Consider the following 19,358-nt stretch of genomic DNA (forward strand, 5'->3'; position numbering starts at 1 on the left):
TGTACCCCGTCGTATCAAGTAATAATCCGGTTAAGATCGGGTATCGAATCCGCGAGATTTATAACTGCAAGTATTAAACGACTCGGCTTTATACGTTATTTAAGCTGTGAATACTTTGAGGTTGATATGGGGACCAACTACAAACTACTCCTAACTACGGGTGAGGCAAATTTATGTAACGAAACTCTTAAGAAGTGATACGGTTGGTGATAAGTTATAACTATGACAAATAACGACTCATAATGCATATAAGGTTAATGTTTTGCTCTTGCAAAGACGACTATATGTAGTTCGACCGACCCGTGAAGTACTTAGACGACGTGGTTCCTAGTCAAGGCGTGTCTAATGCTTGGGACCAGAAATTAGGGCCCGTAAGTTCCGTGGCTTGTCAATTCCTACGATTTCCGGAGCGTCACTTCCGGTAAGGCAACACCTATATGAATCCCTAAAGATAGCCCGAATGGCGTCAGAAATCGCATTCCCCTACACAATAATCAATTACGAATATCAAAACAAGCAACAAACATCAACACATATATAGAAAAAGAGGTCATGAATCATAAATTATAAATGTGAAAAGTGTAAATATGGATTACAAACAAGCCTAGTACATAGGATGAGATCAAGCTAATTAGCAAGTGTAAGGGAAGAATCCACCCTCGGAACTAGCTAACCGGACTCAAAAGCCGTCTCTAAGGACTTGAATGGTGAAACTCTCGAGCTTGGTGTGCGGAGAGATGGAGCGGTACTTCGATGGAATGCCGGGAGCAACGAACAAGCTCTCGAGATGGAAGAGTTTTATTACACAAAGCCTAAAAACACAAATCTAAACTAAAACAAGTATAGTTTGCTCTCTAATATATCGGTGTGTCTATTGTGGATCAAGAGCTGCCTATTTATACACATCATGCTAGGGAAAAATTGTAATTTTGCAAGGTACAAGCATGGAGCAACATTATTTATGCAGAAATCCCATAATACGCCCCGCGTATGGTATGGTACGCCTCGCGTAAATGCCCATTCCGTCAGAAATCTTCTGCATGTGGACCAATTTCATGTCTTGTTGTCTCAAACACGTCCCGCGTAGGCTGGGATGCGCGTGGCGTGTTTGAGGCTCTGATCTTTTATTGCTTCATTTGGTCTCTATACGCCGTGCGTAGCTTGAAGTACGCCCCGCGTAAATGAGTCTCTGGACTTTTTTCATTGAAGAACTCCCTTACATGCCTCGCGTGTAAGGTGGTACGCCCTGCGTATAGATCGTTGACTCAGGGAGACCATGCAGTCTGACTTTTCAGGATTAGGCCTATCATTTCCGACATGTGTCATACGCCTTGCGTGAGATGGCATACGCCTCGCGTATGCTGAGTCAATTCTACGTGGTGTCCGCGGATAAGGCAATTATGTCTGACACCATGTTTCACGCCCCGCGTATGGGATGATACGCCCCGCGTATAGGTATGGATTTTGCTTCTTCCTTGTACCTGAAATACCATTCTTGAGGGCCGAGTTAGCTTGACGTTTTTATTTCTTAAACTAATAAAAAACAAGGAAATTAACTGAAAGTATGGGGTTTATTATTATTTCGTTATTTTATTCAAAACACTTTATTTTTGTAATTAAACTTATTTATTTCTTCTAAAACTAACCCGTAAATCACGCTAAAAGATAGGGGTAAAATACCCCTATCAAACCTCCTCGGACTTTAAAGTTTTACTTGTCCTCAACTAAAAGAAATCGAAAGACAAGGGATTGAAATTATTAAGAAAAAAACCGACGGTTGGTTTTACCAAGTGCGTGATTTTAAAGTTAAAGTTTTATGCAAAGTTTTCGGTGAGTACCTACGCAAACAATCGAGCGACCAAAACTTGTTTGAAACCTCCATAATTAAAATTAATAGGCAATAATAACGGGGGTTGATTATCTTTTGAGAACCCGATAGTACCTCACCAAGGGATTTCACTCTTACGCTCAAACTTTGGTGGGTCGGTGTTTTAGCACTCTTCTTTGCACTTACTCGAGATCACGTTGAGTTTGCATTTTCATCCGGGTTTTCCTCCTATGTTATGGTCTTGGCAATATTAAAAACGAACCCGGAGGGGGGTTGTAATGTGGGTGGCTTTTTGGTGGTTAGTTTTTGGAAACTCAAGTTTAAATACCGTTTTAATGATCGCACCGTATTCTTATTTTGGGCCTTAGCGAGTTTATAAAATATACCCGAAATTGCTCGGGTGGAGCTTGAAAATGCCTTTTTGCTCTTTATTATTTTTCTTTTTCTTTTTGCTTTGAGAGCGGCACAAAAACGACTTCGGAGACTTTTGGTGCTTATTTGTCAAGGCCTTGGCTTGTTTCGGGTGCGAATTGATTTTATTGGTATTTAATCTAGAGGAAAAAGGGTTAAATGTTAAAAGGGGTGTTAACAACAACAAGTCGGTTAATAGGCTCAATAGGGGTTTCCTATAGGTTGATAAGAACGAGAAAAATAAATTAGGAAAAGAATTAGACTAAGTGGATCCGTTTTATCATCTATTGCCATTTTAACCAAGATAGGTGTACTAAACCCGACATTAGGTGCAAACTCTATGAGTCGAGTGAAGTCAAAGCTCTCGAAAATTGTGAAAGAAATAGAGTTCTCGTACGAACTCTTTTAGGCTCAAAAATATCTCACAAAGATTCGGGTTTAAATTGTGTACTATCGAGTCTTTGCTAGACTCTCGAACATCCCGTCTTTATTGCCTTTTTAAATTTCATTATGGAGATGACATGTGGGTTAGGACTCAATGCTTTTGTTTAGTATCACCTAGTCTTTACATAAATTCTACAACTTCAAAATTAAGACTAAAATTTCTTACTAAAACTGATCCTTTGTGTACCGACAATATTTACATTTAAGGACAAACAACGGAACATTTAAATAATTTCCGAGGGGGGTTAATGTGTCGGAAAATTTTTAAGAATTGATAAATTAGTTTAATTATTTTTGTGTTTATTTTATTTTTGTTTTTGTTTTTGTTAGTGCAAAACAAACTAAAAGTGCGGGGTTGCACGGCCCTCCGCGTTACTAAAATGACGTCTATTCCAAGGACGTCGCAAAAGAAAAGAAAACAAAAACAAAAATTAAATTGGAAGTAAAATGAAGACCCTTGAAGGTCAGGTTCTACGCGAGGCGTGCCCAAGGGGGCGCCCCGCGTAGGAGGTGCACTTTTAGCCATTTTTGGCCAGAGACTCAAATACGTGGGGCGCACGTAGAGGGACGCCCCGCGTGTTCTAAGCTCTGGGCCATTTTATCTGGGACAAGGTGGGGCACGCGGGGCGTAAAAGGGATACGCCTCGCGTGAACGTTATTAACTCACGCAAAAACAAAAATAACGAGCAGAGAAATGGAAAAGAAACGCAGCTGCGCGGGGCGTACTGGTGTGTACGCTCCGCGTGGCTTTTTTTTTGATTAAAATGGGATTTGTTTTTTCGGTGATTTTTATTTAAAAGATACGGAATTGGAAAAGAAAATGCGGGAAATAAAAATTGGGGAAGAAAACTCCCTTATTCGAGCTTGGATTGCCTCCCAAGAAGCGCTACGTTATAGTCGGTGAGCTCGACTTAGCATTTCCTCCTAGGTGTATGCTTCCATTCACGTTAGAAATGCAAATTCTTGAATAAACAATCCGTACCTACAAAACGGATTGTTAGCTTCAAAAAAATTTAACAAAAACCAAAAACTATATTTACAGAAATTATTGAAGAGTTTAGTTTGCTCCCTTTTTGACTCTTTTGGTAGTTCAAAAAGAGTGAAATATTCCGAGTTAGAATAAACCTCAAACTCTTCTAGTTTTGGATTCTTTTCCATGGGTTCACATGCAACCGATGCATCGATTAGGATCTCCGGCTCCTCGCAGTTGAGACAACCTTCGGTATTTGGAGAGTCTTCTTGAGAAGGCTCAATTAACTCGAGCACCACATTTTGATCACCCGGATTGGCGTCTCTAATTGATTCGTCCGCGGTTGAATCGATACGAGACTTCAATCTAGCGATTTGATTTCCCAGATCCCTACAAAATGCCTGAGTGTTAGATAATCTCACATGAATGTCTTTAAGCATAGAGATTACCACATCGAGTTGCGAGGTTGATTGTTGGTGCGAACATCCGTCATCCTTATGGTCGTCCCACAGATGACGACTATAAGGCATTATACCATGAAAAAGATCATTACTAACAACAAAATAAATTATTCACAAAAAGAGAATAATATAAAAGAAGTCGATATAAATAATTTATACAAAAAGAATGCTTAAACTAACAATAAAACGTTTTTGTCTAATATTGCAAGAAATTATAAATCCTCGGCAACGGCGCCAAAAACTTGATGCGTGCCGTCTAGTGCGTCGTATACTTTTTAACGACGAGATATATGTATGGATATTATGATGAGTGCCTTTATACCTATGGATGTGGTCTTTCTAAATGCTCTATGTTCACTAGACGTCACTACTTAGGGGCAAGTGTACCCCGTCGTATCAAGTAATAATCCGGTTAAGACCGGGTATCGAATCTGCGGGATTTATAACTGCAAGTATTAAACGACTCGGCTTTATACGTTATTTAAGCTGTGAATACTTTGAGGTTGATATGGGGACCAACTACAAACTACTCCTAACTACGGGTGAGGCAAATTTATGTAACGAAACTCTTAAGAAGTGATACGGTTGGTGATAAGTTATAACTATGACAAATAACGACTCCTAATGCATATAAGGTTAATGTTTTGCTCTTGCAAAGATGACTATGTGTAGTTCGACCGACCCGTGAAGTACTTAGACGACGTGGTTCCTAGTCAAGGCATGTCTAATTCTTGGGACCAGAAATTAGGGCCCGTAAGTTCCGTGGCTTGTCAATTCCTACGGTTTCCGGAGCGTCACTTCCGGTAAGGCAACACCTATATGAATCCCTAAAGATAGCCCGAATGGCGTCAGAAATCGCATTCCCCTACACAATAATCAATTACGAATATCAAAACAAGCAACAAACATCAACACATATATAGAAAAAGAGGTCATGAATCATAAATTATAAATGTGAAAAGTGTAAATATGGATTACAAACAAGTCTAGTACATAGGATGTGATCAAGCTAATTAGCAAGTGTAAGGGAAGAATCCACCCTCGGAACTAGCTAACCGGACTCAAAAGCCGTCTCTAAGGACTTGAATGGTGGAACTCTCGAGCTTGGTGTGCGGAGAGATGGAGCGGTACTTCGATGGAATGCCGGGAGCAACGAACAAGCTCTCGAGATGGAAGAGTTTTGTTACACAAAGCCTAAAAACACAAATCTAAACTAAAACAAGTATAGTTTGCTCTCTCATATATCGGTGTGTCTGTTGTGGATCAAGAGCTGCCTATTTATACACATCAAGCTAGGGCAAAATTGTAATTTTACAAGGTACAAGCATGGAGCAACATTATTTGTGCAGAAATCCCATAATACGCCCCGCATATGGTGTGGTACGCCTCACGTAAATGCCCATTCCGTCAGAAATCTTCTGCATGTGGACCAATTTCATGTCTTGTTGTCTCAAACACGTCCCGCGTAGGCTGGGATGCGCGTGGGGTGTTTGAGGCTCTGATCTTTTATTGCTTCATTTGGTCTCTATACGCCGTGCGTAACTTGAAGTACGCCCCGCGTAAATGAGTCTTTGGACTTTTTTCATTGAAGAACTCCCTTACACGTCTCGCGTGTAAGGTGGTACGCCCTGCGTATAGATCGTTGACTCAGGGAGACCATGCAGTCTGACTTTTCAGGATTAGGCCAATCATTTCCGACATGTGTCATACGCCTTGCGTGAGATGGCATACGCCTCGTGTATGCTGAGTCAATTCTACGTGGTGTCCGCGGATAAGGCAATTATGTCTGACACCATGTTTCACGCCCCGCGTATGGGATGATACGCCCCGCGTATAGGTATGGATTTTGCTTCTTCCTTGTACCTGAAATACCATTCTTGAGGGCCGAGTTAGCTTGACGTTTTTATTTCTTAAACTAATCAAAAACAAGGAAATTAACCGAAAGTACGGGGTTTATTATTATTTCGTTATTTTATTCAAAACACTCTATTTTTGTAATTAAACTTATTTATTTCTTCTAAAACTAACCCGTAAATCACGCTAAAAGATAGGGGTAAAATACCCCTATCAGTTATAGAGAATAAATAATTTGATTTGAAAATAGTTTTGTTTAAAAGAATGATAATAATACTTAAATTATATTTTCTAAGTTTCTAATCCGTGCATAGCTCGGGATACATACAGCTTTTTATTAGTTTAAACTTGAAAACACTTTCCAAACTTACTGCAGTTGTATCAGATAGAAATATTTAATCCAATCTCTCGATCCAGGATTAAATGACTTGGATGTTTTTAGATAGATAATCCTAATTCCTCGGCCTATCGTAGTGAATTAGAATTAAGAATTAGAAACGAAACAAGTGAATCATGTGATACAATTATCCTTTTATGAACTGAATCTCTTCTAACTTCATAAAATGATAATTATTCCTATGTGTTACTTGGATTTCCCTAGAATATTCATAAAAGTAGTGATAGAATCAGATGATGAACATATAATAATTTGCATTGGATTGAATTGTGATTTTGATAAACAAGTGTTTGACAGAGTTAATGATTTGTCAAAAGTAAAGAATACAGAGAATAAAGACTACAACAGATGAGAGTATAGGGGTTGTGAATCCTTTTACTGTCTCTGTAAGGTTTGTCAGATCTCTAGGCGTATTCTTCTTTTGTATCTTGTATCTTGTATTTCGAGGAAATGTATCTCTCGATCTTGCTTATTTCAATGTTGGAAATAGAAGCTTAGAAACTGTAGAATCTTCCTTGCTATAGTATACTTTCTGTAACTATGTCTGCGTTATTCTTCTTTCTTTTTGTATATTGAATGGAGAAAGGAGTATCCTTCTTATAGTGGGTGAAGAATCATGTCTCTCAAAGATGATAACTCTTCAAGTGTTGTTATGGGGAGTCATAACCCGTGGTGAAGAAGAATGATGGTTCAGGATGAAAGAGATGCAAATGTATTGAAGAATCATGCCTTTTTGTAGTGAAGACGTCGATCACGAACGAGATAGGGGTGTCACGTTCGTGACTTTGCTTTGCCATGCAAAGTTGATGGAACCGTCTGTCACGATCGCGACAAATGGTTTTCTATCTTTGGTTGATTTCGGGCATGATCACGAACGGGACCGGGGCATCACGATCGTGACAGATGCTTTTGCCCTAATTTGGCTCTTTTCTTCTTTCTTTGACTTGTTCCTGGCTGATATTCCTTCGTATTGAGCTTTTAAGTATTTTAAACCTATCTCTGGAGAAATCATGAACAAACAAGTGAAATCTTTCCAAAACCTATCCTAAACTAAGCTAAATGCATTAATATAAATATGAATATGCATGCATAAATACCTAAATTAAGGACTTATCAATGAGGTTGCTGCTTATGAAGCTGTGAAAGAGCTAGCTGAATGGAGTGCCCATTGGCAAATCGACCGAGAAACCTATGGCAAGGAAGCGTATGTTTTCCATAGAGACCGCACCTAATCCATAAATTAGCAAGCTGAACCAAAAGTTACATCTCTTGATGGCCACAATTCAACCTACTCCCACTCATAAACCTATAATTTGTGATGTTGTATTAGTCACGCCGACTACCCAATCTCAATTGGACAAGCCAATTTGGTGGCTAACTATATCCGGCAGCAAAATAATCCATACTCAAATACATATAATCCGAAATGGAGGAATCACCCAAACGTTATCCTCAAAATCATGTTAACCCTAACCCTCCCAGATTTCAACAACCACAACACCACCAAACACAATACCATCCACCACAACTCCAACAGTTACAGGTTCAGAAACCAAAGATTGAGGTAGAAGACAAGCTCATCAAGGTCGTGTTTAGCATGGAGGGACATTTAGCTAACACGAAGAATTTTTGCAAGGGTTTGGAGACTCTATTGAGTCAACTCAGTAAACTTTTATCTGAACATCCTCTTGGAAGTCTTCCCACCAAACCGAGCCTAACCCGAAGGAACAAGTCAATGTTATCTTTCTTACAAGTCACAAAATGGTAAGTAATAATTTTGAAACAAGAGAAGTAGCTCAACAAGCATATAAGGCTCCTTGATGAGCTACGATCCCAGTTCCAGCAAATACCACTTCTCAAGAGCCCAAGGTAAGTGTTTCAACTTCTGTCCCATTAAATTTTGATATATCTTCTCGTTTTGCTGAATCTAAAGTTAAACTAACACCGGTTAAAATCACATTTCCTCAACGGTTCCACAAAGATAAGCTTAATAAATAATACTAAAAAAATTTAGACAACTTTAAAAAACTTCAAATTAACATTCCATTCGCAAGACATTGGAAAATATGTCAATCTATGTAAAGTTTTAAAAAAATATTTTATCTAAAAAGGGAAGTTAGAGGATCATAAAACTGTAAAACTAACTAAAGAATGCTCCATCATTCTACTTAAAAAAAACTATCAAGAAAGCAAAACGATCCTAATAGTTTTAGCATTCCATGCACTGTAAGGAGCACTCGTTTTGATAAAGTTTTAGACACATTGAGCTCCTTTGACAGTCGTCCGTGTTATTATTTCGGCACCACATACATAATAAAACAATCATTGTGATTTTATTGTAGGAGGTCAAAATCTTAATAAATTTTTTATCCTATTTTATGTTTAGTGACAATGATGTGAAAATAACCAAATTTCATCGCCATGAGTGCTTTTCTTTCACCCATGTAATTAGTAGTGCTCAAAGTTCATGCATGAGAGTGAAGGGTGAATATTAATACTCTCTTATTAATATTATTATAGCCATGCAAAACAAGTGGGGAGGAGATTTCCATTGACAATACTAATTACCATAGTTGCAATTAAAAATCTTATCATTTTACTTACATTTACTTTTAATATTTAGTGTTCAATCACATTATATACATAAATAGTGCTTTAGATTAATTAAAGAATTTTTATTTTTTTAATATAAAGGTGGGTAATTTGCCCACCAAAATTTATAACTTCATTGATTTGTTAGGAGGCAGCACTTTAATGAAATTGCATAACCCACCATTTTGCAGACCTATTATTAGTTACTTCAAAGTTGGAAATATAATTTTTTTTTTTAAAAAACATATTTAGTTATAGGGTAAAGTAATCCTGTGGTTAATGCATAATAACGTCATTTGATCAATATATGCTCATACAGATTTTATTTTATTATACATTACAATTAACAATATCATGCACTTGCAAATTTTTTGTTTTATGATGGATTATGAAATTACAAGTAAGTATTACGAGAAATGTTACTTGTTTTTTTTTTGCTTTTTTCTTTTCTGAAAGATATTAGAAGGTGCCCTCGTTATGTTTTCGACATTAGCAAATGTTCTTTAATAAAGCGTGAAAAATACGTAATCATAAATCTTAAAGTTAGGAGTTAATGGAGCGGGGATAAATTGTATGTAACAAAAGGTAATTATACAATTTAAGTAGTTTGCGAAGTCGACAACTGACGCCAATGCTTGGCATCGCTCGACAAATCGATACTAATAACTCAATCGTAAGTGTCGGTTGTACCCGACACTAAAAAGGGGTCATTGGAGTCGGTTGTTAGCAACAATCGACTCAAATGCCTTTCTTTTTGTTGACGATGACATTACTTATTAGCGTTGGTTCTTACGAACAACGGATCATAAAAATGTCATTGGAGTTGGTTGTTTGCAAACAACCGATGCCAATGTCTTTTTCAGATCCGAATACACAGGTGTTTATGAAGATATACTATTATCTGTATAAATTAATAAAACTATATATATATATATATATATATATATATATATATATTTATTTATATGGTAAAAATATTGGTATATATATTCACAAGTTCAACATTCACAAATTCGCATTATTTTCAAGTAACCTGGTGTATATTCTTGAAATTAACTGCAAACACTAAGAGCAAATACCAAAAAAACTAATATATACTCATTTCTATACGCAAAGAACACAACCAACCTCCTATAACTTCACATGAATAGAGAACAACTTCACTACTCTCACTTACTCTCTATAAACGGATGGTACACATAACTACAATGTTGAAATCCTGCTCTCTTTTCTGGTGTCTCGACCTTCGACTCTCTGTTGATCGCCTCATTTCACTAGAGTCATTACATGCATTGAGCTCCCTTGTTGGTGTGCCCTAGTTCTTAGACATTGATTCATGTATATTGTATTATGCTTTTGATTATTCTTGTATAAATACACTATTTGTGTTACATCAATAAAGGAATTAATTCATTTATATCTTGTGTTATAATATGAATAGAGAATCCATTGATTGGTAATCGTAAAACCATATCCCAAGTCTATTCTATCATGGGAATGATTATGACCACACACTTGTATATTCAACGACTGTATCGTAGTAATTGATACTAGCCATAACACTTGATAAGTCAGTTGCGAATATGGTACATGTTGTATACATGTGTCTGGATCGATCTGCCCGAGAAAACTACATGGTGGTCGTGTCATAAGTTTTCTTAAGTATGTCTCTGACGGTCTTCAAACCAGATTTCATTATAATATCAATGTGGAATCTAGTTCATTTTTACATACGCCTAACATGTCTGTAATAGGATTCCAAATACGGATATGATTGGGTGAACATGTGAACATATTGATATTGATAGTGAAGTGGTGGAATTACCACTCATGTAAGAGTGAGATGATATCACAGGCCAAGTGAGATTGATAAATATGTGACCACACCCTAATAAGTAGTTTACAAATTGTTTGTATAACGTGGAAAACGTTATTTTTATAACATTATTGAAACATAAACGGAAAAGAAGAAACCCTATTGAGTTTCATTCATGGTTGTCAAAACTGGACCAATCAAAGAACTGGAAAAGACAAAGGGTCAAGGGTTAGAGGTTTAACCGGGATTTAACTGGTGTTCAAAAATCATATGAAAATCATATTTCTATTCACATTTAACCTTATAATATATTATAATATTAACGATTTTATAAAAGTTATACTAATATAATAACATTAATCTAATATCAAAATATGATATTTTGAGATATCAAATTAATTAATTTAATATGAAAAATAAATATAAAAATTGAAAGAAATATATACTTTTGACACTAAATAGTTATTATTTTTATTAATATTACGAACATGTAAATATAAGATATTGTAAATAGTAGGATATATATTTTATAATTCAACAAATTATTTAATTTATTACATTTTTAAATTTAATTTGTATGTATTTAAAATTTAAATGCTAATTAAATTTTATTAATCTTAAATGTTTTTTTTAATAATTTAGTTTATAACATTACAATATATTATTAAATAGTTAATAATAAGCATAATTGAATTGGTAGTAGCCACGAATTGAATCCTACCCTTGTTAAAAAATTATAAGTCAAAGGGCCATGGTTATTCTTTCTGTCAAATTTATCAATTTTATTTTTCCACTTATAATGAGAATTTGTATTTTTATTATTATAACCACCATAGTTATAACCACGACCATGCCTAACACGACCACGTCCACGACCGCGAGCAAGTCCACGATTATCATTTTCATTTTTATATGATGTTGCATTCACTTCTGGGAAAGCGGTCGATCTAGTAGGACGAGACTCGTGATTTTTCATTAAGAGCTTATTATTTTGTTCTGCTACAAGTAGACAAGAAATTAACTCAGAATATTTTTTTAAGCGTTTGTCTCTATATTGCTGTTGAGGAGCACATTAAATGCATGAAAAGTAGAGAACGTTTTCGCTAACATATAATTTTATGGATTGCATCGTCTCCACCCAATTTTAGTTTAGATGTAATTTTAAAAAGTGCAGAATTATATTCGATTATCGATTTAAAATCTTGCAATAACGAGCTCTTAGTAATATGACTAACTTCTGGTGGTCATACCTCTCCTTTAAATTTTTCCAAAGAACATATTGGTCTTTTACAGTCAGATATCCTGATTTTAGCCCCTCGTCAAGATGATAACGGAGAAAAATAATCGCTTATGTACGATTTTGCAAATTGGCATCATTTTGTTCTTTGATAGTATCTCCAAGATCTTTGGCCTCTAAATGGATTTCCGCATCTAATACCCACATAAGATAATTATTTCTGAAAATTTCAAGTACCACAAATTCAAATTTATAAGATTCGACATGTTTGAGATTAATTGGAAGAATAAATTTGTGCTGAAATTAATCGACCAAGCAAACTCGTGCTGATAACGTGTTATAAAATTACCGAATTATATTGTGATTATAACCATACTTATATGTAGATTAATATATGTGTGTATGTATATGGAGATTAATATATTATAATGAAAAACTTAGATTGAGAGAATATAATAAGTACATAAAAGCTTTAATATTGGTGTATCTTACAAATAAAGAGATGAGCCTATTTATAATAGTTGACTTACAAAATGAATGGTTCTAATTACAATTATCTTTAATTATCACATATGTATAATTAATACATGTTTAGTTGTTGGTGGACATCCATTTAATTTGATGGACATCACTATTAATTATTAACCTAACCATAGTTTATTTAATAACTATATTTTATCTTTTTTTAAATTATGCCCAACATTATCTATATATATAAAAGTGAATCAAGTGAACAGTATCAATTTCATTATTTTTCCAATTTTTTCCAATTGTACCCTTAAATTTGGCTTCCTTTTCTATCCTTTCTATTCTAATTTCTTTTCCAGATTGCCCCTATCAAGCTAGCAGCAAGACGTCGTCGTTTTAGGCTTCTTCTTTGATTGGTTTCCTGCTCTTTCCCCATTCCAAGCCTTTCTCCTCTCTTTTTCACTTGCTTTCCACATCCTTCTCATAAGCAAGATTGATGCTTTTTAAGGTGAGCTCCCTCTTTGTATGTGTTTTCTTTTCCTTTGATTAATTTAGGGGTTCTGGGAATTGGGTCGTTGAATTTTTGGTTTTTGTTTTGTGGGTTTGAAGTTGTTATGCGATTGAAGGAAGAGGCAATACAGTGTAATAAGGAGTTAGAGGAGGAGATTGTATCGGAAAAGGAAAATTCCGGCGGAGATGGAGATAGAGACGGAAAAGTTGGAAATGATATTAGTGATAAAAAGAACTGGATGAGCTCTGTTCAGCTTTGAAATACTAACAAAATCAACTCTAATTCCAGCAGACAAGACTCAAAATCAGAGGCCAAACATGTATGCTAATTTAATTGAATCTTTTATTTGGTTAAAAACTGCAATTTTGTTTCTTTTTGAGATTTTTTTATAAAGATGGAGTTTTTGTGTTCAGAGAAGTGAAGAATACCTGTGAGAGTCCAATTCAATTGGGCAATAATTACAGAAGCAAACGAGGAGCATTTGTGCCGTTTAATAAATCGATTTCAGGGTTTGAAGTGAGTGAAACGGGAGGAGGAAGAGATTGTGTCCCGAGTTACTGGACTTTCTCTTAGGATTCCATTACCTGAATTGGGGGTTCTTGCAATTTGATTCCAAAAACTAATGTTACTAATCAAATTAAGTTCAAAATACACCCCACCAACAGCAGCAGCAACATCAATACCGGTATCGGCAGCCACCGGAGTCTCCATACAAGAAACAGAGGCGGTGCTGGTCACCGGAGCTTCACCGCCATTATTTTGTTGATGCCCTTCAACTACTTGGTGGATCTCAAGGCAATCACCAAAACTTACCATATGTCTATCTGTGTTCTCTGTACCACATTTTGATAGTTGTGTATCTTCATTTAGTTTGCGAATCATAGGACAGAAAGATCCGAACTTTGTTAGGAAAAGATGAATTAAAATTAAAATGATAAGAAATATAAAAAACGGTAACTAATTTATTAGCCTCTCTTTTTACCTAATACAATATTTACTCATTCTATTTTGAAAAACACATTATATTATATGATCTCTATCTTTTATTAATATTAACCCTTTGATCTATTTTTTTTTAGATTTTATAATATTGACAAAACATAGAAACTTTATAATGTGGTTTTCAAATGGGGAACTAAATAGTATGTTAGGTAGAAAGACGGGAACTAATAAATTATTTACCCTAAAAACAATGATAAAAGAGGAAGAATGTGTATAACCAAATTGCATTAATCAATGTTTTATCTTTTATTCCTTAGGGTCGTTTGGTTTACTGATGTTTATTCTTACTGTTGTTATTTGTTGTTTGTTTACTTTTGCTATTGCGGTTTGTTGTTTGTGGTTAGAAAAAACTACTTATATGATGTGTCTAAACAAATACCTAAAACTTTCCATTTTAAAGTAAAAATACAAACAGAATGTGAAAAGTATGTAACCGAACACCCACCTTAATCCAGAGAGTACAATTAATTTCTAAAAAATCGTTGTCTCTCCAACTCAAATTTTGGACAGTTACACAAATAAATCATTTGCATACACACAAATGATCAAGCACAACTCCTCCAAGCTTTTTATTCCCAACACTATTTTATTTAAACCTTTATTAACTCTCTAATATTTTATTTTATGTTATTTTTTTTTTTTTAAAAAAATGTTATAATTTTAAACAAAATCGAAACCAAATCCTACACTTAGTTCCACAACACCTCTTAATTTATTCTTTGCCTTACTAAATAACTTAAATAATCCAAATTAAATTTCTATTTTTAATCTGATACCATTTAAATTAATTTCCCCCCGCAGCGAAGCAAGAGTTATTTACTACTATACTATAAAATTAACTTTTGACTAAAATGTTAACTAACCCCTAAACTACATATACCTACATGTGTCATTAACATACTATTAACTAACTTTTGATTAAAATGCTAATACATAAACTTTATTTCTAATATCTTTCCCTTTCAATCGTAAAGATGCAAATCCAATTAATTTAATTTAATTAAATGTTGGAATTTGAATAGAAGATGAGGAGAATTATTTTATATACGTGGACCTTTTATTTTGCTTTTAATTAATTACTAATTAGTGGCCACAGTATAGGATGGGCCAATTTACAAGCACTACACAAGGTTGGTATTCTGATCCTTTTTTTTCTTTTTTTTTTATCCTACTAATCAGTTTCAGATTGTCCATATTCTCTTTAGATAACGAAATTCTAATTCAAAAATTTGCATACAATAAAAATTAAATTCAACATTGATTGGTTCCGATTTTTTTTAAGAACCAAAAAAGACAAAAAAAAAAAATAAAAATAAAACTAACAAGGCCTAATACATCACAAGCTCTCTGAACTTGTCCAAAATAGTAGATTGGCTTCTTGAACTTTGCAAGTGTCTCACCAGCTCTCTAAACTTGTTTATTTCGTATCACCAGCTCCCTAAACTTGTTCACAAAAGCTATGTTGCACGGAAACTCTTTTTCATTAGCGTTTCCGCGTTTCGTATCCGTTTCCGTTTCCGTTTCTTTTCCGTTTCCATTACCGTTTTCTAGCTAATTTTTCTTAGAAATAACGTTTCCCAGTATCCGTTTCCGTTTCCGTTTCCGTTTCGTTTTCCGTTTCCGTTTCCGTTTCCGTTTCCGTTTCCGTTTCCGTTTCCGTTTCCGTGCATCATAGCATAAAAGTAGATTAGCTCCCTGAACCTTGCAAGTGTCTCACCAACTCTCCAAACTTACTTATTCTGTAACAACTAAATACAAAAACTTATTAAACATAAATCCTAAAAATACGTCTTCATCTATTCGAGATGCAATTTTTTCGCTTCTCCTGCCTTTCAACCTATTATAAGAGTTAGTGTTGCAGGTTTGAGAAGTTGAATGGATGAGGATCGAGAGTTGGTATTATGATTTTCGTATTTAGTTGTTACAAAATAAGCAAGTTTGGGGAGTTGGTGAGACAATTGCAAAGTTTAGGGAGCTAATCTACTTTTATGGACAAATTTAGGGAGATGGTGATAGGAAATAAAAAAGTTTAGGGAGCCAGTGAGACATATAAGTTGAGGGAGCTAGTGATTTATTAGGTAACAACTAATCATTTGAGGAAGACTAGTGCCATAAAAATCAGCATAAAGAACGTCCCACATTCCTAATGATACAAGTAAAATAATTACATCTTGCTTAGTTGGTCATTCAATCCACGGCTCGGTTATATTTCTACTTTAAAACATCTATAATCTCAACACCAACTCAAGTCAGTTACTACAAGCAATTTCTATTAGTATTACAGGTTTTGAAGATGAAGAGTTGTGCTTATTTTGGAAGGAAACTAGAGCATCTTTGTAACTTCAAGAAATCCTTCAAAACCTTAAACATTGGTGCCTTGATCTATAAAACCAACCCTTTCTGGATTCAACTTGTTTACTATCTATTCCTCTCTGTTATTGGCTACTTAGCATTGAAAATCTCAAAGCCAAGAACAGCTGAAACACTTAATGACCTTGACATCTTCTTCACTTCTGTCTCATCTGCCACAGTTTCAAGCATGGGAACACTTGAAATGGAGGTCTTCTCCAATTCCCAACTTATAATCATTACCATTTTGATGTTAGTTGGTGGAGAAATCTTCCTTTCCATGCTTGGCCTTCTCTTTGCACTACACAAAACTGTATCAACCGTATCAGCGTCCAAAAAAATCCATTTTCCGGGTACTTCTTTACACGAATTGGCTTCATTTTCTGGTGATTCTGATCATTTACAGCATCAGACACCAGAAAAGGATGTCGAAGAATTGTCATTAGGTAATAGTAGTGGCAGTTTAAAGTTTGCAGGAATTAAGAGTCTTGGTTATGTAGTTTTGGGTTACTTATTAGTAGTTCATTTAATTGGTTCAAGTTCAGTAGCTATTTATGCAAATTTAGTACCATCGTTTAGGAAATTACTAGCTCAAAAAGGAATCAATCTCAGAACATTTTCAATGTTCGTCACAGCAAGTACTTTTGCCAATTGTGGTTTTATACCGACGAATGAAAATATGATCATTTTTAAGAAAAATTCAGGCCTTCTTTGGCTTCTAATTCCTCAAACTCTTTTGGGAAACACATTATATCCTCCTACTTTAAGATTTCTTATCTGGGTTTTGGAGAAATTCACAAAAAGAGAAGAGTTTAGTTACATGTTGAGAAATAATAGTAGAGAGACAAGACTAGGTTATTCCCATTTGATGTCAAGTGTTCGTTGCTGGTCCATAGCTATGACAGCTTTTGGATTCATAGCACTGCAATTCGTAGTGTTTTGTTGTCTGGAATGGAATTCTCCATTGATGGATGGGTTGAATGCTTATGAAAAGATTGTTGCTGTAATTTTTGAAGTGGTGAATGCAAGACATACTGGTGAATCCGTTTTTGACCTCTCTGTTATCTCTCCTGCCATCTTGGTGATTTTTGTTGTCATGATGTAAGTTCATTCTTCTCTACCACCTATTTTGATTGTTGCTGTAAAATTTATTCTTTTCTATCCATAAATTTCATCATGCAATCAGGGTGTATTGCTGCGGATTATAGTAGAAGAAGCAAAAACATTTACGGGCGGAAATATCCGCAGTTAAATGTACAATTCTATGCAGTAATTCTGAATCTGGCGACGGAAATATCCGTAGTGAAAATATTATTCTCTTTTAGAAAGATGGTATATATACGCGTGACTGGAAAATTTCAGAAAACTCTTATGTTGAATCATGGATCCGTTTATAACTTTTGCAGGTACCTTCCATCGTATACTTCATATTTGCCAATAAATGATGAGGAAGAAGTTGAAAGAAATGGCAGAGAAAAAAGAAGGAATAAAGTGGTCCAACTTTTGTTATTTTCACAGTTATCGTATCTGATAATTGCTATCATTCTGATTTGTATAGCAGAGGCACAAAAACTCAAGAAAGATCCTCTTAATTTCAATGTCTTCAACATCACAATTGAGGTTATAAGGTAGCAACTTTCATTCCTTCTTCTATTTTTTTTGGTTGTTAAACCTCTTGCTTTTTCAAGCAAAAATACGGGATTTCAAGGTTAAGGTTCGAAAGAAGAAGGGCTTGTTAAACTTGTGTTTAACTCGCTCCCAAAAGGCATCTTAAAGAAAAGGATATTTAGCACTTTGTTTTAAGAGGATGGGTTAACCTACAACCTTTTACCTTGAGGGTAGGCTGCACACATATATAAAAGATGTATGAAAGATAAGAATAAAACTATGTTCTTCGGTATCTATCTGTTCATGCTTTTTGATGATATGGTTGATTGACATATGGACCATACCTATCACTAGGAAAATATATAACAACGTGCTTGATTTGAAAGAAAGTTAGCTATTTCAGAAATTCTATTTCAATAAAAAGCTCAAATCAATAGCAAGTATCCTATTTCAGAGATTCATCATCAATATATTGTGATATAGCTAGGAATCCTATACTAGGATGTTGATGATTTGGATAAAAGTGGATTTTGATGGATTGTTTTTCCTGTTTAATATTTATATTTTTATTGTAAGCTAAATATGTGGTTGCAGTGCATATGGAAATGTTGGGTTTTCAACAGGGTACAGCTGCGAAAGACAAATAAAGGTGGAGAGTAATTGCAAAGATGAATGGATTGGATTTGTGGGAAAGTGGAGCAATTTGGGAAAATTCATTCTTATTGTTGTTATGTTCTTTGGAAAGCTTAAGAAATTCAATAAAAATGGTGGTAAAGCCTGGAAGATATCCTGATGAACCACACATCATTATAAATGTCTTCTATTATTACAACTAATCGTATTAGTAGGAGTCTAATTATAAGGGTTCCCCGCTTATGGTTAGTATATAGTTTGGTATATATGTACATTGTGTTTTTGAAATACAAGTTATGGTAAATATAAGGACACGTTTGGTCCGACGAAAGAAATACAATAGTTATTCTTAACCTATTCCTACATTTCGTTGTTGTTGTTTTTGTCATGAAATAGCTATTCTACTGAATATACTTATTCCACAAGTCATGAATACATATTTAAATGAACCTAGAAATATCTATTCCTTAAGTTATATTTTATTACATCCTAAAAGTACTCATTTCATATATTGATCAAAATAAAACGAGAGAATATTGAAAACGTGAAAAAACATGAAAACGGGAGAGTGGTGAAAAATGCCAAAAACAAAGAATACGGTAAAAATATAGAATAGAAAAACAGAAAAAACGCAAAATACAGGAAAACCTAGAAAAATGCGAAAAACGGAAAAAAACCGGAAAAATGTAGAATACAAGAAAAACGCACAATATGGAAAAACATATTATACACGAAAATGCAGAATATAATAAAAATACAAAAAATGGAAAAATGCGA

The 19,358-nt window shown here is 34.8% G+C and overlaps 1 protein-coding gene across 1 annotated transcript; it reads left to right on the forward strand.

Moving 5' to 3' along the window:
• The first annotated feature begins 16,159 nt into the window (after positions 1-16,159).
• LOC136225604 (sodium transporter HKT1-like) lies at positions 16,160-18,946 on the forward strand. The gene is made up of 3 exons (XM_066013684.1): positions 16,160-17,441; positions 17,747-17,968; positions 18,543-18,946. Exons 1-3 carry the CDS (start codon positions 16,285-16,287, stop codon positions 18,739-18,741), a joined length of 1,578 nt encoding a protein of 525 aa, XP_065869756.1. The 5' UTR covers positions 16,160-16,284; the 3' UTR covers positions 18,742-18,946.
• The last annotated feature ends 412 nt before the right edge of the window (positions 18,947-19,358 follow it).

This window comes from Euphorbia lathyris, chromosome 4, assembly GCF_963576675.1.
Source record: "Euphorbia lathyris chromosome 4, ddEupLath1.1, whole genome shotgun sequence".
Lineage (NCBI taxonomy): Eukaryota > Viridiplantae > Streptophyta > Magnoliopsida > Malpighiales > Euphorbiaceae > Euphorbia > Euphorbia lathyris.

Excerpts from the sequence above, each read along its gene's own strand:
- LOC136225604 (XM_066013684.1), top strand. The coding sequence starts at position 16,285 with ATGAAGAGTTGTGCTTATTTTGGAAGGAAACTAGAGCATCTTTGTAAC. Across the intron at positions 17,442-17,746 it reads GTGATTTTTGTTGTCATGAT|GTACCTTCCATCGTATACTT; the intron begins GTAAGTTCATTC and ends TAACTTTTGCAG. Across the intron at positions 17,969-18,542 it reads ATCACAATTGAGGTTATAAG|TGCATATGGAAATGTTGGGT; the intron begins GTAGCAACTTTC and ends ATGTGGTTGCAG.